The sequence below is a fragment of the Hippichthys cyanospilos genome, chromosome 19 (genome assembly GCF_059441005.1).
Source record: "Hippichthys cyanospilos isolate Australia breed blue-spotted pipefish chromosome 19, RoL_Hcya_1.0, whole genome shotgun sequence".
NCBI classification, from domain to species: Eukaryota; Metazoa; Chordata; class Actinopteri; order Syngnathiformes; family Syngnathidae; genus Hippichthys; species Hippichthys cyanospilos.
This window is the reverse complement of record NC_142387.1, coordinates 2,055,038-2,079,175: the sequence shown is the minus strand read 5'-3', so window position 1 is coordinate 2,079,175 and position 24,138 is coordinate 2,055,038. Positions and strand designations below refer to the sequence as shown.

Sequence of the window (24,138 nt, the reverse complement as noted above, 5' to 3'; positions counted from 1 at the left end):
GTTGGTGGGCATACTCCTCATCAGCAGTTTTTTTGCACCATAAATAATTTGCGGGTAGATGTAATAGTCAAGCTGGCAGAGCCTTAGTTGTGCATCTTTAATGGAAGTTTTACAGAAGCAGAGCCAGTTTTTGCATGTGCTGCCACCTTCCATATGGAGCGAGGAGACAAAAACGAGAGCACAGTTGTCCGCCGACACTTAAGTGTTAGCCCGGGAGGAAAAGAACGACACGGGGGGACATAAACCCACTGTGGTTTTAGGAGGGAAGATAATGACTTTGCCTGCATTAATTTCTTCATCAGCCATCTTGTTTCTGCAGACAGAGCGCTTATGAAGTCTTCATTGAAGGTCCTCCATTATATGAATGCAGTTCCCTGTGTCATTTCGGCCTTAACTGTTGTTGTCAGCAGTGTTTTTTGTGAGCTAGCATCTGTGGAACATCTGTTTTATAGGTAATGAGCATTTGCATAGCTACACCTCACTTTACCTTCAATGTGCTTTTTGTTCATTTGCTGCATGCAAACACACGGATGGCAGTGTTTTGTATTGTTTTGATTCTACTCCACAATTCCAACAGCATGGTCAACAGCACAGATACAGGCCCTGGGCCATATGCAGAGTGAGACCTTATAAGACATCATTAATATTAACTTGTGTGGATGTCAATAAAGTCCACATTATTGTGACGTTTTACTCCACATTTGCACCTTTTGATTCAGACCAAATAATAATCTTTCAACACAGGGAGAAGACACTTCAAACAACATACAATAACTGGTTGAAAAATAGCTGTATAAACAATAGAAATATTTAGTTTTGCCTGACTGCTTCTCATTTTCGCACATTTCAGTAAACAGGACACACCTGACTGTTGGGTTCCTTCCAAACAGTGTCTAACAATGTCTATAGCTCAGGGCCATTCTTCCGGGACTTTAATTGTGAAGGTGTTCGTTTAGACAAATTTAGGCTGTAAATGTGTGAGTAATATGCAAAGCCGCTGGCCCCTGAAGCTGTGGTCATGTTAGTCTAAGGGAGGAGCTACTCCTTCAGGGCATTGGCGTCCAGGACACTGCCTATGAAAACAGAGCACTTTAAAGGAAATGAGCCATCCGTCAATATTGCCTCAGTAAATGGAAGCAGCCTTCTTAAGGAGCACAATTACACTTGATAAGTAGCTGAGAAAAGAGTCACATTATTACATATTTAAAACAGGTTAAATATTTGTATCACAGTCGATCTCGGAGGGCAGGTTTGACCAAAGATTTTATAACTGAAAAAAAGTTCATGTTTGAAATAAAATACTATGTTTTATGTGCCATGTAGAAATAACAAAGAAAAGTATAACTTATGCAAAGAAAGCCTTATGCCGTACATGCATTTCACATGTTTTTTATTTTTAGTTGTTATTATTCATGGCTAAGCCTGCAACCAGTTTTCTTTAAAAATAGCATTGGTAACTGATACACGGTAGAACATTTTTTGTCATGTATTTTTTTACGAAATGGCGTTTTGGTTCAAGATACCTGTTGCCATCCATATCATTAGTTTATATATTGTATATCAGTGTAGATGTTATAGCAATGCATTTTGGGTTTTAATTTGGGTCTTGGAAGAGTGGAAAATCTCAAACTTGGCTTTGGAGCTGTTTGTATATTCCATAATCAAGCTGTTTTCTGTTTTGTTTGCTATTGTCTTATGTATTCTGCTCTTATTGCTATTTATCTCCAAGGAACTATCACTGCACATCTGAAAGGCCAATTTGTACATAGCGCCCTGTTGCGTGTGTATCATAATGTCAGAATATAAACCACAAATTAAAAAAAAAACAAAACAGTGCAAGTGTGCTTCGGAGTGCTCAGAATGCCCCTTGGTGATTCCTGGATGTTCATATATACTGTACATAAACCAGTCCATATAGCCAGTGGAGGATTAGCCTGGAATATGCAAAAGAGGTCGGAGCTGCGAAGCACAAGGGGGATGGAGTCACACTCTCTTGCTTTTGATGCCGTGGGTCCCCCCCTACCAGCGGGTGAAATGCCATCAGGGACTCTTGTGGTGAGGATGCAAAGAACAGACAGAAGCACCCAAGGGACGCATACATCCTTCACTTAACGTGGCCTTTATGAAATTTTCTCCCATAAAAGAACAAAAGGTATTAAGTAATGTATTTGAGACAATGTGCATTGTGAGGATATTTTGCCCAGATGTCTGATCTAGGTCTACAGGCTATGCATATGCCTGCACACACACATTGGCAAGAAAACCATGTTACATGTTTGCACTCCCTATCCGTCATATAGTGACAGAGGACTATTAGGACACAACAGACCCTTCGAGCTAATTGTTAGCGTCTATGAATATATCCTGCCTTCCTGCCTCATTTTTCTGACAGTCTAACTTCCAAATATTAATATAGAGGAGATGATGCAGGTGCCTCTCAGGGGGACTGACAGGAGTGATGGAGTAAAAGAATAAATGTAGCACTTGTCGAGTAGCGCTAATGAAGCAATGCTTCACACCACAATGTCATGTCAAAAGTCGGATGAAAAAGTTGGCAATGTAATTAAATTCCCCAACAGCTTCTATCTGTTGACTCAGTGACGCTGACATACTGTAGTTGACAACCATAGTCTTTATCCAGTGTTATCAGGCAATTGGTATTTGGTAAGCAGTGACTACAACAGATCTTTTGAATGAAGTTATGATTTGTTTCTGGGGGCAAATCATTTCCCTTCTATTTGAGAAGGAAACACCATTTTACATTTGTTTTTGCCGTAGGAAAACATTTTGATTCTAGTTCTTCAGGTTAGTAGTGTAGTTATTTGCCCTCTTGCACCACGCAGCTGTACTGTTGTCTGTGGATTGGACTCAATGTTGAAACTGTGAGCAACCCTACTCTCTCTTCACAGAGAGGGAAAGTTGAGTGGGGGTGAAAACAGGGAGTGGTTATGAATATGCACCCCACCCATCTTTCCACCATTTGTTTCCACCGTCATCCTGTACTCTTGCATGTCACCATAATCGAAAGACAAACAGCACTGGAAGGGAACGTTCGGTACACTTGCCTAAATTGTGTTACTTAATGAAAACAAGCCCCGTATCTTCACATTTTTGACCTAAATCATTTTGCAACTGTTTCCAGTGTATTCATCAAGTGGAACTCCTATTTGCCGTACCTCAATGATGGCCCCATCTGGTTGTCGGAGGAAATGTCTGTATATTTGCTTGAGCCCGCTTACATAGAGCGTGTAGATGGCAACGTGGGTGCTGGTTTCTCCCTGTGCGATAGAAGAGGGCTCCCTCTGAGGGTCATCTCTAGAAGTTAAAGAACCAGCCAATGGGTTCTGCGCTGTCCACACATAGTCATAGACTGCCACCTAGTCACACACACCCACACACAAGCACACACACACACACACACACACACACACACACACACGCACACGCACACACACACCCACACCCACACCCACACCCACACACACACACACACAAAATGAGATTTATTTTAAAATATTCCACAGGCGCTCCTAGATCGACTGGCACCGTGACATTGACCAATCAGGGCAGGAGTTGCAATGTGATTCTGCCCAGTAGTTGTAATCCACTCCTGCCATCATTTGTCAATTTCGTGTCGGGAGCCAATCACGTGTCTTGTTAGAGTGCCCGTTTGCTGATTGGCTGGTTGCATTGCCAGTCTTGTCCGAGCTGTTGACTACAGTACCTCCTGTAGCTATCTCAATGAATCTCATACATGAGTGACACAGCGAGGCTAAAGGAGTATATGGTGAAGAAAAAAATGAACTTTGAGAAGATGTTACAAATGCTGTTGGAATAAATTGGAATTTGTAAATGTGTAAATTCTGCTTCCCTGTTTTCATGTTTGGTCAGCTATGGGCTCCACCCCTGAGGGGCGTTACTCCGAGGGCAACTCCAGTCCTCCGTCTTCTCTGACTACTGCCAAGGGATGGAAACTGTATAAATGCATTACTGGATAAGGTTTAATAATTAAAGATTTAAGTATACATATGTGCATTGCCGTAATTTTTGTCTTAAATATGTAAAGTATAAATACTTTTCACGTTTTAAAAATTCTGCCACCCACATGGGGGGTGGAGGTGTCCCTATTTTGCGGAGTGCATTTTTCGCAAGGGGTTTTCAGTCTCCATTGACAACAAAAAAAATGAGGGAAAACTGTACATTGTATGTATATATATTATTTCGAGTTTACACACCTGTAATGGTCAGCCCTCCTCTATTAGGATGAGACACAGGCAGCAAGCAGAGCGTGTAACATGTTAAATAGGTCATGTATCTTCGAGTCATCCATGTGTGAAGACCATACCAGCATTCTGAAAGTGTGCTGGTAAAGGCTCCAATGTGTCCTGAGTGCACAATTTTGATGAATTTTTATACACAATGTCAGCTACTAAGGGAACGTAAACAACACACTCTCATGTGTGTTTCTTTTGTATCACCTTTCATATAAGCCAATGTGAAAGGAATAAAAATCATGGAAATGACATACAAGTGGCAAAGGACAAAAACAAGTGGAGTAAAAAAGAGGATTTTTTTTTAATAGTCAAAATTCATGGTGACCCCATGGGGTGTAATTATAACTAGTATGAAGACATAGAATCTGTTGAAGGACAAATAGCTGCTTCTTCAACAGGCCATGAGTGTTCGGGTCAAGCTGACGGAGAGGTTTAATTTTGTGGTGTATCGATGTCAGCCAACACTTATCAAAATACAACTCAAGGCACTCAACAGAGCAAACAGTGAGGCCTATTACCTCAATTGTAATTAGAGACACTGCATTCGCTGTAAAGCAGACGGGCTTGCGATTAGAAAGGATGTCATTGTCAAAACCGCCACATATGGATGTGCTTTTGTGTCCCATTTTCATAAGTCCCAAAATCAGTATTGCTATAATTACCTTGAAAAAGTAATTTAGTTAATTAACTGAAAACAGTAAAACTCCTTTACAGCAAAACCAGCAGGTGCAAAATTACCCCCCAGTGTGAAAAAAATCCATGATCTTTCTTATTGCAAAAAAAAAAAAAAAATCCCCTTGTTGCAAAATACGAAATGTTTTTGTTCCACTGAATTTCACTACAGCGAAAACAAGCCTGCAGTAAAAGTCAAGCTTGGTTTATATTGACGCACCGGCACATGTTTTGCTGCACTTCATACCCGGAGTGGCTTTCCCCTGCAGTCACAAGATATTCTCCCATACTATAGGTGTCAATAAATGGACTCTACAGCATACAAACAACACGAGTCTATAACAGAGGTGGTGAATCCTAGTTGATTCAAACGATCTAAACAGACTCCTCATCTCTCGCCAACGTGGTGCTCGCCAGGAGTTGTTTATGGTATTTAGATCACACTATTCCTTTTCAGACGAATCATAAAGGTGTTTGTACCAGCTAACTTCCATAAGCAATTGTTCATCCGACATGTTGTCCACTCGTGAAGAAATTCCGAAAGATACACGTTGAGAAAAATCTGGCCCATGTGGACTTTTCGCAAAGTGGTGAAATATCATTTTGACATGTGGAGCTGGCGGATCTTAAACCAAATGTATTACTTGAAGATGGGATAAAAGTATAAAGATGAAAAAATGAAGGATGGATGAAGCAAAGTGAAAAACATTATGCAAGAAATTATGAGTGTGATAATGAATGCTTATTACAGATTTGGCAATTTCTTTCTTTCTTTCTTTCTTTCATTCTTTCTTTCTTTCTTTCTTTCTTTCTTTCTTTCTTTTTTCTTTCTTTCTCTTCATTGTGGGCTAGTTGGATGATTTTGTTTCTAACTTCAGTCAGATTGTAGATTGCACACCATGTTTTTTGATGTTTATGTCCAAAACATAGTTTTGCTGTAGTGAAAATTCCCCTTTGGTGAAAAATTTCTGGCTGCAGGGATGATTTTGTTGCAGAGGAGTTCGATTAACTTGCTTGTAAAACTAACTTAGTTACTTTACTGTTCATCCATCCATCCATTTTCAATAGCCAGAAATTTGCAGGGCACAGCAAGATGAACACACCTAATCACATCTAAGGACTACTTCAAATAGGCATGTCCAAAGTCCGGCCCAGGGGCCAAATGCGGCCCGTTGTCACTTTCCATGCGGCCCGCAGCCTCCGTCATAAAATCAATAATGTCTGACCCGCATGGAGAATTAATACACTGGGCAGCAGCGCTGTTACGTGCGTGTGCTAATTGCTGCCATCTATAGGCTGAATTAAGAACAGCAAATAAGTATATGAGTAATTGACTGTATGAGCCCCTAACTTTCTAAAATGGTGACAATCAACAAAAGGAGGAAAGCTGACTGCGAGGGCCGACGGTTCAAGGATGAGTGGAAATTGGACTATTTGTTCACTGAAATACGGAACAACTGTGTCTGCTTTATTTGTAAAGAGACAGTGGCTGTTTTTAAATAGATAAATGTGAAGCGACATTACCAAACAAAACATGCTGACGTATGTGGCAAAATCACAGGTAATGAACGCAGCGAGATCCTGAAACATCTTGAAGCTAGTTTAATCTCTTATCGACAGCTGGATAAGGACAAGTTCCGAAAGATTCGAGCATTTGGTAAGAAAATGCTAAGCTTATTCGGGTCGACGTATTTGTGTGAGAAGACATTCTCTGTTATGAACTTAAATAAGAGCCGTGTGAGGACATGGCTATCGGACTCTCACTTACAAGACATCTTGCGCATCCATACACTGCCACACCTGGCCTTTGTCCTGCACCACAGATCTCAGTTTCACCCATCACACTCATGCGGACAAATCATTTTTCATTTACGATAAGACTGAAAATGTTTTTTTTTTTTTTTTACGTTTTCACTCCAGAATAATAACCAATTAAAAATCCAATCAACATTTATAGTTACTAATGTCATATTTTAAATTAGCCCTGCACTTATTGATATGACTGTTACTTGTTAATTTCTCTGTTATTGTGTTTACAATTTTTATAAATATTAAACTACCATGGTGAGATATTTTTTTTATGTTTCAAATGTAATTTGCACCCAAGAGTACAATTACTTCTGTTCAACTGTAACAAAAAAGTTAGTGTTAAAAAAGTGAAGTTAAGTGAATATTCAATTTCAATATTTAATGTCAATTCAATTTTTATATGAATGTTTCAAGTGAACCAAAACACAGGCTTAAGATAGCTGAAATTAAAATAAAAAAAAGTAAATGTGAAACACAGAACGGCTCGCTGAAATGTATTTAAATTAATTACTGTTATATGTAAAGAACGACCGCCAAGGTTGGCCCCCTTACATTTTTAACACACCAAATCTAGCCCCCTTTGCAAAACGTTTGGACACCCCTGACTTAGAGCATCCAATATACCTACCATGCATGAGATAACCCACACATGCTCAGGGAGAACATACAAGCTCCACACAGGAAGGCAGGAGTCAGCTGGAATTGAACTTGGGTCCCTTAACTGTGAGGTGGACGTGCTAACCACTGTATCACCGAGCCGCCCGCTTTACTTTACAACTTTCCCATTAAAACTAACTCAGCTTACATGTTCCGTTATAGTTTGATTCTGCAGATACTGACCACCTGATTCAAATAAAAAATGGCACTGGGTTTAGCCACTTTACTGGGAATGTAGTGTTAAGACTGATGAAAACAGCATTATTCTTACTAATCCATTCATCCTTCCATCCATTTTCTTAGCTGCCTATACTTACAAGGATTGCTTGAGCCTACCTTAGCTGTCTCTGGGCAGTAGGCGGAGGACAGCCCAAACTGGTTGCAAATTGTAAGGTACACAAACAATTACAGCAATTCATAAAACATACCTTGGGACTAGGGCTGGGAGATAATATCGATACATATTATTGATATATTGCAACACTAACTGACGCTATACTCATATTGCAATACGACATTCATTTTTCATTATGCCGTGTATTGGTATTGAAATGCCTTATTTTCGTAGTACTGTACTTTGTTTTTTTTCTATCAATCGGCTGCGGAGTGGCTTTTGTCTCATGATTTTTGACATATTATGAATCATATAAATCATAGAAATCATTCCAAGCGCTTCAAAAACACCACATTAAATGTTACAATAGTGTTGCTTGCATGTTGTGACTGGAGGGTGAGGAATTGGTTGAGCGAGAGAGAGAGTGTGGAGGAGGCGCATGCGCGGCAGGTGAGGCTGTAGTTGCACACCGGCATATTGCTATGTTGTTTTTCAATGTAATAAAAGTGACGGTTAATGTCGACCACACCCCACCCCCTGTTGGCAGTTTTGTTGGCTGTGGGCTCCAATTTGAGCCAACGTGTGAGGGCTATCTACCCCGGAGGGCAGCTACAGTCCTGGAAGAGGGACTTCACCCGTGTCCCCAGTCTACAGCCACGGAACGGACAATAATACTATTCATGATACGAAGATAACATTTCCTTCATTCAAGTTGTCCACAGTAAGCTATTGATGTGTTCCCGAGAAGTGCAATAATATCTGAACAGACATATTAACGAGCAATATAATCTCATGTTGCGTTCATTTCAAATGGGGAATTTTGAGATTTCAGTTTTTCTTTCTTTTTATATTCTTTTGTATGCTAAGTAATTTCCATGATATGAAGGAGAAAAAAAGTGTTTAATATACCTACATGTAGCTATGCTTGTTTCTGGAATGTTGGAAGAAATTCAAAGACCTTGAGATAATCCACACAGACAAAGGGAGAACATGCAAACTCCGCACAGGAAGGCTGGACCCAGAACCCTTAGCCTTTGCACTGTGGGGCTATATATATATATATATATATATATATATATATATATATATATATATATATATAATATATATAATGTTATGCCTTCTGTGATGTCAGATGGAAGTGTTTTCAACAACTCCTGATTTTTCTTCCTCTCCGTCTTCATTGTGGAGCTCTCTTTCCATTCGCACTGAGATGTACAGTGTATCCACTCGGGTGTCCCCCAAAGTTTTTAAAATCACTGTAGCGCATTGAAGAGATCACTTAACCTTCAAACTAAGATGTACAATACTGTATAATCCACTTGGGGTTCCCCAAAAGTTTTTAAAAGCACTGTAGCACGTGTGTCCAGCCGTGCTTTGGTGTCTCGTTGCTGCCTTGGTTAAACAATTTAAGTTTGCAAATCCAGTGTAGCTCCAAACACCAAAATGATCCTTTGCAAACAAAAGGCATTCACAGCAGAAAAAATTGCCTGGGTTAGCGCCCCTGGTAGCCCAGCCAGCCAGCCAAAAATGTGACCAGCTCACGCCCCTATTTGCTCAGCTAGAATGGCAAAGACGAGCTTACATCCCTGGCAGCCGAGCCAGAAAAATGCTGCTCATAGTACGTTTATTGGAAGTGGATGACAAAACACGTTCCCCCTCCCGGGATAGGTTAGCTAATAGTTACGCTATGCCTTTAATGCAATCAGCCAAGGCCAACACCACGTAGCTTGGTTGCTGAGAATAGAACCGCCTTCAAGCACGTGAGCATTCAATCACGTCGCGTTCTAGATGGTGATCTTATGACTCGATTGGGTATTGCAACTGTCTAATAACTAAAGGGGCCGGTTCAAATGTGTCTTTGCACATGCCACAGAAGGCCCACAACTTTTGAAGCGAATGCCCTAGCGCTTAGGGTAGCAGGCAGATTTCATACAGCTTGGAGACACAAGTTAACTGAATTATAATTGGCTAAACACTCTAATATAAAACCAGCACTTGAACAATCGTAACCGAATGTATATAATATGACATGTAAAGAACGGAATATGGAGTATTGAACAGCGTATCAACTTTCATACAGAGGCATAAGTTACCTTGGAGTACGCTCGGCAACATTACCACAGATAAATCACCAAATATGACAGGAAAAACGTCAGGACACTCAAGAGGTAATGTCCCAATGCTGCATCATTCACTAGGATGCACTGTGTAAAACCGTGGTACAGGTTGCCCACGTTACAAACCCTGTTAACTTTAATCGAGGGAGAGGACTTCACCCATCATCAGTTTATTATTTTTCTGATAGAAGCTAATGTTAATCACACGACCTTCTTCTGGATATGTATTATGAATATGTGGCTTCTGTTATTGTACTATTTTAATGTCCGACACTGGTTAAGTTTAGGAAAAGTATGTCAACATTGTCTAGAAGCTCAAACAGGAGATTATTTCATTTTTGGAGCTAGTTGAAAATACTGACAATGTTCCAGAGCTGAATGGCACAGTGTTATGGGTGTTATAAGTGATGGACACCTCAGATTTGCTCTGAGAATTGTCACAACAGGATTACCTCTAGACATTGATGCACTGGATAAAATGGGTGATCAACAAAACTGTTCTCAATCAAAAGTAAAGTGGACCCCCGGGTTACGGGGTCCTTATGTCTTTTTTTCACGTTACAATCTGGAATATTACGATTTTTTCCATCCTCTCTTTAAGGCATACATCCCGCTTTACGATTAACATCAACAACTGTCATGACCTGTGGGGTTGGTTGTGTTTTGTTATTTTGCCTCCCTCTTATTTTTTGTTGGTGACAAACTGCCTGAGAAAAAAGATGAAGATTTATATAGAAACGAAGCTGGAGCTAATCAAGAAATACGAAGAAAGCTAAGATAGCCTTGCCCTCTCTTACTAGGGAATAATGGCCATAACAAGCGTCACTCAAAGGTAAATAAATCCTTTATATAATTGTTTATTTATGACGTTATTTAATTGTATGCATGTATATTACAAACCGGATTTGATTGAATTTGGTAAATTGTGTAAAATGTAAATAAAAATGAAATACAATGATTTGAAAATCCTTCTTAACCCATCTTCAGTTGAATACACTACAAAGACAACATAATCAATGTTCAAACTGGTAAACGTAATCTTGTTTTTTTTTTCCAAATAATAATTAACTTAGAATTTCATGGCTGCAACATGTCCAGTAGACATTGGGAAAGGGCATGTTTACCACTTTGTTACATCACCTTTCCTTTTAATAACAGTCAATAAATGTTTTGGACCAATTTTCTTGGCTTCTCATGTGGAATTCTTTTCCATTCTTGTTTGATGAACCACTTCAGTTGTTCAACAGTCCGGGGTCTTCTCTGTTGTATTTTACGCTTCATAATGCACCACACATGGAAGACAGGTCTGGACTGCAAGCAGGCCAGGGGAGAACCTGGACTCCTCGAAGCCAAGCTGTTGTAACACATGCAGAATGTGGCTTGGTATTATCTTGCTGAAATAAGCAGCGGCGTCCATGAAAATAAGTCGCTTGGATGGCAGCGTATGTTGCTCCAAAATCTGTATGTACTTTTCAGCATTTATGTTGCTCCCACAGAAATATAGGTCACCCTTGTCATGGGAACTGAGGCACCCCCATAACAACACAGATGCTGGCTTTTGAACTTTGCATTGATAACAGTCCGGATGGTCTGCTTCCTCTTTTGTCCAGAGGACACAACTTCCACTGTTTCCAAAAACAATTTGAAACCTGCACTTATAGATGTAGTGACGAACTGTATTTACTGACAGTGGTTTTCTGAAATTTTTGTGAGCCCATTTCGTGATATTCTTTACACGCTCATGTCGATTTTTAAGTGCTGTCTGAGGGATCGAAGGTCATGGTCATTCAGTCTTGGTTTCCGGCCATATCGCTTACGTGCAATGATTTCACCAGATTCTCTAAACATTTTGATCATATTATGGTCCGTAGATGTTGAAATCCCTAAATTCTTTGCAATTTTGCTTTGAAAAATTTTGTTCTTAACTGTTCGACTATTTTTTCGCAGTTGCGGACGAAGTGGTGACCCTCGCCCCATCCTTGCTTGTGAATAATTGAGCATATTTGAGGAGTTTCCATTGCTGTTGTTGGTGTTTGATGAGCTAGTCTCAGTTTTGTCAGTATTTTTTGCCACCTTTACCAACTTCTACTGGATGTGTTGCAGTAATGAAATTCAAAGTTAATTATTATTTGGCAAATAATTATTTGTCTTTGTGGTGTATTTAATTGAATATGGGAAAACTTTCAAATCGTTGTATTTTGTTTTCATTTATATTTTACGTAATCTTCCAACTTCACCCGAAACCAGTTTGTATTTTGTTACCAATTAAAAAAAAATTATATATATATATATATATATATATATATATATATATATATATATATATATATATATATATATATATATATATATATACACACAGTGGGCCCCCGGTTTACAAACTCCCTCTCTGTTATGACCCATGGGTCATATATAGTTTTTGTATGTGTCCTGCTGTGTCTCCTTTGTTTGTGTGTGTGCGTGTGTGTGAATGCCTTTTGGTTGGAGTGTGTCAATTGTGTGCAGGTGGTGTCATCCCATTGGCTGGCTCTCCTGATTTGCCGCCCTATTTAAGCAGCCCACGGACCAAACTCTGTCTCTCTCCGGTCATCCCACCAACAGAAAACGCCACCTCAGAAATTGTTAGATAGTGTGCATCTGTGTTGCTCGCTGTGTTTGTAAGAATCTGTAGATTGAGCAGTAGTAGGAGGGAGACGCCGTTTTGGTTTAACCCTTTTTCTCCTGTTTTTGCGTTAGGTAGTTAGTGAGCCAATTGTCATTCGTTTCCTTTTTGTTTGGCTAGTTAGTTAGGGATTCAGAAGATCTTTTGTTTGTTATTTTGTTTGTTTGCTCTCCCTCCGAAGACAATAAAAGCTGCTGTTTTTGTTCTCAACAACTTTAGTTTCACGGGCCTTTTCTGGTGGTGAGGGTACGGACGGGGGAGCACACACGTTATATCCCAGTTCCCCTAGGCTGGGCGTAACACTCTCTTACAAACTTTTCGACTTACGAGCGTGGACCGAGGGTTTTTTTGTCCCCCTCTTACGCACAAACCTATCGTCTTACGAACAATCCGACATGCCGGTCATTGTGATCAAACAATTATTTTCACTTTGCTGCATCAACGTAATCAAATGTTCACACTTGTCATGGTAACGCTGAACGCTATTGCTCTTACAATGTTACAGTCACTGTCTCAGTCACGGTGTCAGTCACGGAGTCAGTCACAGAGATGCCAATATGCTATTGGTCGATTAAGGTCACAGTCCCGGTCTCACTCACGGAGATGCGGATATGCTATTGACCGGCGTCACGTCAATCACAGAAATGCCGTTATGCTATTGGCCGAACGCCTTTATCTAGCTTGATGGCACAGCTGGTCGGAATGGAAGGAAGGAGAGAAAATGAGTGAAAAACGGAAGAAAGTTGTGAAGACTTTGTAAACTTTATCTGTTAGACATGGCTTCTAAAATTGGAAGTGGTGTTAAAGGAAGAAGTAAGAGGATGAGGACAATAGAAACCAAGCAGGAGATAATAAAAAAATACGAATGAGGCACACGCATAGTTAACCTTGCTCGTGAGTATGGCCGTAACCGCTCGGCAATCTTCTAAGGGTAAGACTTTCCTTGCCGGGGGACCGACCTCGGTCAACTACAAAATGGAGAGGCTTCTTCTAATATGGATTAAAGAGAAGGAAAACGCTGGTGATATGTTCTAGTTTTAGTAAAGTTCTTGTTCAAGAAAATAATCTCTGCTCCCCTCCGCCTCCACCCAGCCCAAGTCACGTCACCCCAAAGGTAAATGTCATTTTTCCTTTGTATATTTATGTTATTTAATTTAACTGTACAGTAGATTGTTACAAATTTTTAATATGTGTATAAAGTCGTGATGTTTTTACCTAAGGTTTTTCCACGCGTTGCATGCATTCACTAAAAACATAGGTTTGGATTGCCCGTCATACGAGCAGTTCGAGTTACGAGCGTAGCCGCTGAACGAATAAAGTTTGTATATGTTTTTACCTGGGGTTTTCCACGCATTATTTAACATAGGTCTGGATTGCCCGACATACGGTGAATTCGTGTTATGATCCCAATCGCGGAACGCATTAATCTCCTAAATCGGGGGCCCACTGAATGTTATTACATGAATAATTTAGCTATGCTTGTTTGATATGTACTGTTAACAAATGCAATTTTTTTTAAATTATGTATTGTATTGTATTGTTAATTTTAAAAGTCAATGTGGCCCACGAGCGACAATGTTTACCCACCCCTGCTCTAGCTTCTGTTTGATGTCACGCTAAATGTACACATCATGTTTGTTTTTGGGTTTTTTTTAGGTCGGCACGTCCATTTCCATAATTTATAATTATTGAAAAAACAGGGGCAATCAAGACATGGTTTAAGTTAGTTATAGGTTGTGAATTTGATCTTCGGTCATTGTGATGAATGGCAAAGTGTCCTTGAGCAATACACTGAACCCCAGTTGCTCCTTGTGCTGCTTCACCAGGTGGTAAATGAATAGTCAAGGTGTGTGACTTTGAGTACCCAAGGTAGAAAAGCGCTATATAAGATAAAGCCCATTTTACCATAGTTTCTGCTAGTCAAGGATTGGAACAGCCAGTAGAAAGAGAGGCTGTATGGTTAGAGTTGGTATCAATGGAAGTCACTTTGGTTAATCGCACCTGCATGGGTGTCTCCTTGTGCTTTTCAATGAACGAAATGAGATTTATCCCTTTAGTGTGACAACATTCTACAGTCCTGTGTGAATTAGCATGTGAAATCCTGTTGACAAGGCCAAACAAAAGATTTAAAACGTGTTTGTGTGTTGGTTTTGGGTGATGCCATTTCATGCAATGCACTATGGCTCTCAGGGTTCTTCATGGCAGACAAAAAAACTAAAAAGAGCATTAGCGGCTCCACACTACCAGCATTCTGGTCTGGATTTGTTCCATCATGGTGTTATCCTGGCTTCTTGCTTTCTAACACGAGTCAGAGTGCTCTTTCCACTCTGCTATTGTTCCATTTGATAGCACTAAGTGACTGATTTAGCTTCAATGTTGCATGGAGCAGACAGGCCAGCTGTGGTTTTAGCAGATAGCATTCAAGTGAGCTAACCCAATTCAAAGCCAATCAAGCTGGGATTTATTGTCAGGATCTGTATTTAGAAATCTGATAGAGTCTGCATCAGCCCCTTGACTGGCATCATGAGAGAAAGGTCTTGTGTATTTTGGCCAAGGACTATAAATGGCAAAGCATGTTTTCCAGGAGGGACATAAATTTCTGGATTTGTAGACATTACGGCAAATGGAAAATGGGCAAGGGGGACAAGGGCACAGGAAGTGGCACAGATGCAGCAAAGGTTCACTAAGACAGTCTGCCTGTCTTTGTCAGGGAAAATGTGATTTCATACTTACCAAATTAAAGCATACCTCATCCTAATACATAGAAAAAATACTTCAATAGTCACAAATAATTTTTTTTGTCACAGTAAATCTTATTCATTTAGCTGTCTGTCAACATAAAGCTTATACAGATATACAGTTGCAAGTCAAGGCAATGCAAAAACTAAAGACAAAAATGAGTAATATATGTAATCAGTTGCTATAGTTTGCTGTTAAAAATAACAAACATGTATTTTTTGTGTCACATACTAGTCCCAGCTCTGATTTAGTCAAGATTAAAAATATGGAAAAAATAAGTGCTTGGAATTTGTTTATCAAATTACCACATACAGAGGGCACTGCCACTTTTAATCTCTTCAAGCTTCATTTTGAATCAAATACAATAATGTGTACCAGTTTTGCACCTGTTGCCAACAAAGCATGCTGAGTGAGTAAAAAAAAAAGTCACTTTAGTTTAAAACTAAAAATAAGTATGATGTAGTGTGGCTTTGTCTACCGTATGAACACAGTAGTACAATAAAAAAAAAAAAAAAAAAAAAAACTGACAGTGCATGAAGTTCATTTAGAAAGTGCAAAACTGCCTGACATCCTTGACTGTCGCAAGTATCACTGTGAATTTTTCCTTTGCAGAGAAACACAATATGTGGATACTAGATTAAAAAAAACAAAACAATAATACATACTTATTGCTGCTGTGACCTCTGATAATATATAATACTATAACAAAAATTCATTAGCTGGTGGAATTTTTATTTCGGGGATGATAAGTGATGAAGCCCCCCCCCCCCCCCCCCCCCCCCCCAAGACGATTAATTCAGAAGTAAAATAAATATGACTACCTGTGCCTGCTTTGGCCCTAAATATAATAAAAGTGATAGTAATACAGTAGTTGCTTGAAATTTAGTCTAGAGCCATTTATGAGGCACCTCGTAAATGACAAAATTATAATTATCACATTTGATTCGGACTGTCTCAGGTTTTTTTTTTTTTTCACCTTTTCCCAGCATTCTCAATGTTTCGTCTTATAGGGAAGACCTGTTCTTGGACTCAGGCCATTGGTTTGTACTTCTGTCCCACTTGGCTTTAATTTACAATGAGGGAAATAATTAGAATCTCACTTTTGTGAGGAGTGGAGTGAAAATGTAAACAATGCCTCCCTGCGGGCGGGTGCTTCATCACTTTGACAGGTGCATTTGAATTTGCCTGGGTGGTGGACAGGCTTGGTTATTTATGTATAATTTGCGCATGTAAGGCGAGGCTGAGGATGGGACCATAGTATTGTAATGGAAACCAAGGTGGTGGAGTAGTGCTATGTGGAATTGGAGGTGCTGATACTGAAATGGGGAGATTTGAAAGAGGTTTTTCCACCAAGCAACAGTTTAGCACTAATGCTTGCCTTTCTAAGTGATTACAGCCTACTTGTCTGGAGTTTGCATCTTTTCCCCAAGCTCGTGTTGGTAATCTACACATTTTCTCACTTTGTATCACATCATATGCCATGTTGAAATAGTAGAGTGCAGAGGAGTTGTTTGGATTGGCTATGAAGTTGTACCACACCCACAACAGTGTAGCCTTTTCTCTTAGACACAGCCTGTGCTCGTCCGCAAAATTATCGACTCATCACCATACCATGATGGTGGAGTTTGCGTGTCACAATAATCCTTGGAGATAGGTTGTCTGGGGCTTTTTGACCCTGGCAGGGTGACCCATGGAAATAGGTCCTATGATGAATGATGATGAATGAAAATGTTAGAGCAGATTTTCCCTTGACCGGACACAGGTCACCACTGCATGGCAGCCAAGGGTGGGGACCTTGGCGATCCGACTCCCGGCTGCAGATGCCAGCCATAGAGACATGGAATATCATCTCTCAGGCAGAGAAGGACCCTGAAAAAGTTCAGAGTAGACATTATCGGACTTGCCTTCTCCTGCAGCTTGGACTCTGATAACAGTGCTCTTGAGAGAGTTTTGACTATCTTCCATTCTGGAGTTGACCGCAGTGAGAGGCGCAGAGCAGGAGTGAGCATACTTATTGTCATGTTGCGGCATGTTGAATGGAGAGGAGGAAGGATGGGGACCCAAAAATGCAAGAAACTGAGAGGAACTTAGCACAAAAAATGAAGGTTTAATAAATAAATAAGGCAGGAACAACAGAGAATAAAAAATGAACAAAGTAGCAACAAATCTTGAGACTAAACTAAACTCACGGGGAACAGCAGGGAGACAGCGACAGAATGACAGGGGAGCATGTGGAACATGGAGAACAACGAGTTGAATTCAACAGTGAGAAAGGACAGCAAGGAAAAGACCTGAAAACAAACAAGAATACAACAAGACTACTAAGGGAAACAAGCAAAATCTGGATGGAAACAAGAGGCGGGGGCGTGGAACACGCGGACAATAGGTGGAACAAATCATACTAACTCGACAAGGAGTCACCAAAGTGGTGCCCGCGGGTACTAGGTATCCCCCAAAGATCACATGAGTAGCTTGCAGGCCTGGTCTGCAAATAACTTACAAGGTATAGAACATTGGTGATTTTCTATGAATTTTTACAAACAATTATACATGTATTACATTTACATTACATATTACACATGCTTTATGTATTTACTTTAGCTGTTCCTTAATTATTGTGAAAAATAATTACCATGATTGGTGTCATCACATAAACTGGTAGCCCTTCGTATTACTCGGCACCAAAGAAGTAACTCTCAGTTTCACAAAGGTTGGTGACCCCTGAACTAGACTAACCCGAGGAAAACTGAATATGAGCCCAAACAAAAGTAAACAGAATCCCCACAGAAACAGTAACCCGAAAACTCACAACATTGACACAAAACATCTAACCCAAATAGACTTGACACTTATTGTCCTGCGGCTTGGTGCCTGTACATTGGGTTTCAACTCGGTGGATGAGCAGGTTGCTTTCCTCCGCTTTCGGGTGGTGCCTGACCTTTGTTTGTACCTATGCATAAAACAACAGTTTACCCGCTCGTTTTGGAGTCCACGGAGGGTGTATAGGAGAATGCTCCTTCTAGGGACTTTCTTCTTGTACTGGGGAGCTTCAGTGCTCATGTGGGCAATGACATGGAGGCGCATGATTGGGAGCAATACAGTGGTATGAAAAAGTTTGGGCAGCCCTGATCATTTTCAAGATTTTCTTTTGAAAACATTGGTGGTTCAGATGATCAATTTCAGTAAAATAGATCATACTGTCTTAGATAAACATTGATATTTGAAATGAAGGATTTATAGAAAGTGTGCAATAATTACTTAAACAAAAGTAAGCAGGTGCATACATTTGGGCACCCTTGTTTTTTTTATTGATTTGAATATCTTTAGCGCTAATATTGAGGGGGGGGGGGGGGGGTATTTGGCATGCTCACTGACCCATGGCCTACTTCTGTGCTTCTCAAATAGTGAGGAGGGCCCACCTGGGGGGGTGCAAGGTGATGCTAGACGGGGCGCGGATGACCGCAGAGAAAACACTTTGTTTTTGTCATGTATAATAGCAAAAAATAAGAATTATTATTATTTTTTATTTGTTTCCGGCACTTTGATGCTATGTTTTTTTTTAGTTTCTTTATTTTTAGTCCAAGATCGGGACCCTAGTGAGGAAATGGGAGACCAGACACAGTTCGAGTTAAGGCCTGAAGTGGCAGGTCAAGAAAAATCTCAGATAAGCAGAGGCGAAAAATGGTGAGAGCAGTCAAACTCAACCCACAGACCAGCTCCAAAGACATACTGTACATGATTTTGCTTCAGGTGTCCTCTGTGCATCGTTCAACTATTCAGCGCATTTTGCACAAGGAGATGCTGTATGGGAGAGTAATGCGGCAGAAGCCTTTTCTGCGCACATGCCCTAAACAGTGTTGCATGAGGTATGCAAAAGCGAATTTGAACAAGCTAGCTTCATTTTGGAATAAGGTGTTATGGACTGATGAAACTAAAATTGGGTTATTTGGACATAACAAGGGGCTGTGTGCATGGAGGAAAAAGAAGACAACATTCTAAGACAAACACTTGCTGCCCACAAAATTTGTTGGTGGTTCCATCATTCGGTTGTGTGCTGGTGGTTGTGTGACCAGTGCAGGTAATGGCAATCGTGTTCAAGTTTAAGGTCGCATGGATTATCAGAAGATTCTTGACAAACAATGTTCAAGAATCAGTGATTAAGTTGAAGTTGCACCAAGGGCAGGACACTTCAACAACACGACACTAATCACTGGTCTACTAAGGCATTCATGCAGAGGAACAACTACAATGTTCTGGAATGGCCATCTCAGTTCCCAGACCTGAATATTACTGAAAATCTGTGGTGTGACTTAAAGCAGGCAGTCTATGCTCGGAAACCATAAAAACCCGACTGAAGTGGAGCGTTTAGAGGCTGTTATTGTAAAGAAGGCTCTACTAAATATTGGTAATTATTTTGGGGTGCCCAAATTTATGCACCTACCTTCTTTTGTATAAATGTAGTGCACACTTAAATTGTATTGCACACTTTCTGTAAATCCTATGAACTTCATTTCAATTCTCAAATATTACAGTGTTCATCTGCTACATGATATATGTTACTGAAATTTCTGATCCGAACCAATGATTTATAAAGGAAAATCTTGAAAAGGATCAGGGGTGCCCAATCTTTTTAAGACCACTTGTAGATGTCACACCTATGGATTTCCACTATTCGTGGGTGAAACTGGTTCTTATTCCCTGCGAATTGAAGTGGACACTGATTGGCTGCCAGTATGTTTGGCATAACCGAATAGGCTCCTTTTGTGGGTGGGAGAATAAGTTCAGGAGCAGAAGGAAGATTTGACAATGGAAGAGCACATGAGACTTGTCAGTCTGATGAATGGTAAATTTAACTTTAATGCCCTGATGGCACCTCTGATAAAGGTAGAGAGATATGTGTTCTTCATAAAAAATAGTTTTCTTACCACAAAAGCAGTTAATTTAGCCTACCATATACATGAAAAGTAAGTAGATATGACTGCCACAGCTAACAATGGCAACTAAGATTTATTGTTATTTAATTATTTGGCGATTGACAAAAGAAAACAGAACCATTCTTTGTGATGGTCGCACTAAAGGTTGGAGCAAAGATTAGGGATTCATTGCCAAAGAGAGCAAACAGTAAATGTTTACAACTCAATCTGGTGAAGAAATTGAATGATTGACACCACCTTTTACTTGTTGTTTATCAATCTTTATCTGCAACAATAACTCAGTGTATCGAAAGGAAACTATAAAAAAAAAAGTCCCTTTTATAAATGTTTAGGGGGGATTCAAAATATAATAGATACATTTTTTACCAGTTAATTAATCTTTGAACTTTTTTGATCCTTTGACAGCATTAGTCCAATTCAGCACAATCAATTCTTCATAACAATACTGTATGTTTTATATGCGTCCCCAAGTCCTAAACATGGCATTCTGAATAATATCCCATTTGGAGAATATGAATAAGGATAATAATATGAATAATAATGAATGAATAATAATATGAATAAGGAGGAAAAATCCACCGTTTGTTATCCCACTCAGGGGCAGGCCATTTTACCTCTTGCTAGTGACTGCAAATGACATCACACTATTTAAGAGCTCAGGTAAAGACCCTCAAGGCTTTTTTTTCTGGGTTTGGTCATGTGACACAAGATGATCCCTTCGGCGCTATTATTTTTAGTCCACAACAATTCCGATTAATCTGTAATGGAATAATTGTATCCTAAAAAGATGTATTAGTGTACATCACTAAACTGATAAGATATTTTTTGTCAAGTATTGGTGAAGAGATAGACATGGTTTGCTTCTTTTGTCCATAGATCATGAGCTGCACATGCACACAGACACACAAATACACACACACACACACACGCACACACACACAAACAGGATCACTCATCTACATCCGAACACACACACACACACACACACACACACACACACACATTTGCTTGTGAACAAAGCCTTACATGGGGAGCATGCCTCCGTCTCCAGTGCCTGCGGGCTCTTGGGGCCAGGCTGCATAGATGAGGGGGAGGAAGGGCTCGTGGAGAAATAGAAGGAAGACTGAGGAAGGGTTGAAGGAGTATGCACAACATTGAGGCTATCTAAAGTAGAAAGGGTCAAAAACCCCTTCCCTGCAATTCCCCAGTACTGCCACCACCGCGTAACTGACCCTGGGTTCAAGGCCTGGCTTGATCTGACATACACACTGACTGTGGAAATACATAAGTGCATATGTCAACACAGATGAATTGGGCTCATCCAAAATGTTGACATAACAAATGCACACTGTGTGTTATAATACATATAAACAAGGCTCACATGTCAAGGTTCATACTGCACAAATGCCCATCCACAAATAAACTAATGCACACAAATACGCACAACAACACACAAGCATAGAGAGATTCCTGTAATATGCACATGCAAGGGAATGAAGGTCTCCAATAGACATTAAGTAGCTGAGATCATGTGTAAGCACAAAGCAGAAAAAGCACAAATGGACATACATGCATGGATTAGCGAAGCAATGTCAACCATTAGGATGGAAATAGATATGTTATTATTCTAAATCTGGCCAATATGTGTATGGTTGGCACATATAATTGGAGCATCTTGAAAATGGCATGGATGCACACTGTATGATTTGGCCAAAGCAAAGGTCTATGTCTTGTTAAACGCACCACTGGACAAGACAGGCCACACTCTCACATTTGCATGCAGGACACACACACACACACACACACATGCACACACACACGAACATTTAGAGTGCCAAAACTGCAACTCTACAACATTGGTTTCCATTGAATTGAGCACCCATTACTGTGCTTATCCTGCAAAAATGCTGCCTATGAAATGGATGAATAAAGTGGAATAATCACAGAAAAAATAGTGCAAAAAGAAATTCTACAACAGAACCAAATTGAACTTTGAGAAAAACGCTAGCATTTGTTGCAATAAAGAAACAGAATAAATTAATAAAAAAAAAGACTATACTGAATTAGTGTGGTTGATTAGTTGAGATGATTCAGAAAATAAGATCTGCATATTTTAATGTTATGTATATCCATCCGTCAAATTTCTAGAGCCGCTTACCCCCACAAGGTTCGCAGGCTTGCTGGCATGGATGTAGCCTACTGACCTTGCGCCACTGAGCTGCCCCTGAAAAATATCCATCATCTCGAAAAGAGCAGTGTCCTTTATATCATGCATTGCTTTTGTCCAGTGCCAAAGAATATAATGAAAATGATGCCGCTTTATTTTTCAGCTTTCTAGTTAAGTGCTTTTCAATTACTTCAATACAGCAAGTCAGTGACCTGCAAGATAAGTTATAATATTTTAAAATTTGTTGCTCTCAGGACATAAAATAGTTGAGGTCTCTACCATGCACTCTTTAAGTAACTCCTCTTCGGGGAAAGACTTGCTGGCTTTTGCTAGTTTGAATGATTTTAAATCACTTGTCTTTGTTTTTGTTTCTTGGATGGGATTTGCTCAACTTAAGCTATTTTGCTAAGCCTGCACGCTAGCTAACAACCTGTCAGTGGTAGCAGTAGGTTCTAGTGTTGAATAGTTGCTGGTGTAATTAGCCTTGGTGGAAAAGTGACAGCTGCTATGATATTCTTAAAATCTTCGCAAATAAGACATACAGCCTTGGACCAGACTATATACTATGCGTCCATTCTTTCTTGAACACCCAGCACTCACTGTCAACTTTTTTCCTTTGACATTGCTCCAGATGTTCTGATCTGACCAGTAGAAGAGTGATAATGGCTCAGTCACTCTCTCTCTCGCTGTTTCTTTTTCCTTGAAGCTCTGCAAAATCATGTCACTGCGCCGACTGTGACACCTGGTGTTAGAATGTCTGTCGTAACAAGTCAAAATGAAATGGATGGAATCATTCAAACCAAACCTTAAAATTGTGCCATTGTAGGGGGGCCGGATTAAAAAGACCAATGGGCCGGATCCGGCCCACGGGCCGTAGTTTGCACTTAACTGTGTTAGATTTATGAATGAATAAGTACATTTCTACTTGGATACTTTTCTGTGGCACTTTTCATCACAGTATTTCCATTGCAACATTTAATGACACCGAGCTTGATCACAGCCAAAATAACTATATCAGTATCAGCTCATTTTTGTTTAGAACCAAATGGATTCTATCCCTAACTTCACATTATGTAACATGCTAGCAAGCTCTATGATCGTAAAACCGAAAGTACAACTACGCTCTACTTCAATGTCAAAGAATCATGGGAAAAGAAGTCCTATTAGCCAATGGCTGCAGGCCTTTGCCTTAAGGTCACCAGATTCACCAGCATGTAATTTGGATCCGCTCCTCTTCTCCACATGAAGCAACACCCGAACACCCGTGTAGAGATGTCTATCTGATATTTCTTGTCCATTGTTGTGCAGATGAAGATTAGTTACTCCTGAATGTGTTTGTAGCCCTGAAGCATTCATGTATTTAAAGACACAAGGAATATGCTTGTGTTATTTGATTTAAAGTTTTATGAGCAATGGTGTCCATAAAAAAGAAAGCAAAAACTGCTGGTGGGTACTGAGATCATGAGCTAAAGTTCATCTGTCCAATGCAGAGCACCCACTATGTCAGTTAATTTCCTCCTGCGCTGCACCATCAGGCTGGAAAGAAAGTATGTAGCCACACATTTAAATGTGAATACATATGTAAGGAGACTTGAGGTGCATTACGTTCAATCAATAGTCAAACAGTAGGACACCTCAAAAATCTTAAGAAAACACAAATTTAATGCCCCAAACAGCTATGACTAATGTGTCAACACATTTCAGGGGCATTTGAAAACATTTGATCATTTATTTGACTCACCCAAATCCGCTGTGTCACAGTTAATTGTT

The 24,138-nt window shown here is 39.9% G+C and overlaps 1 protein-coding gene across 2 annotated transcripts in view; it reads right to left on the bottom strand.

Moving 5' to 3' along the window:
- The window catches only part of ofcc1 (orofacial cleft 1 candidate 1), a 106,025-nt gene that overhangs the window by 5,108 nt on the left and 76,779 nt on the right, over positions 1 to 24,138 (bottom strand). The window contains exon 16 of one of the 2 annotated variants that reach the window (XM_088441834.1): positions 3,240 to 3,377. In XM_088441834.1, coding sequence (XP_088297960.1) covers positions 3,240 to 3,377 — 138 coding nt within the window. Of the gene's footprint in view, positions 1 to 3,239; positions 3,378 to 17,429; positions 18,218 to 24,138 lie in introns of those variants that run through there. The other variant, XM_088441833.1, reaches the window with a different exon arrangement.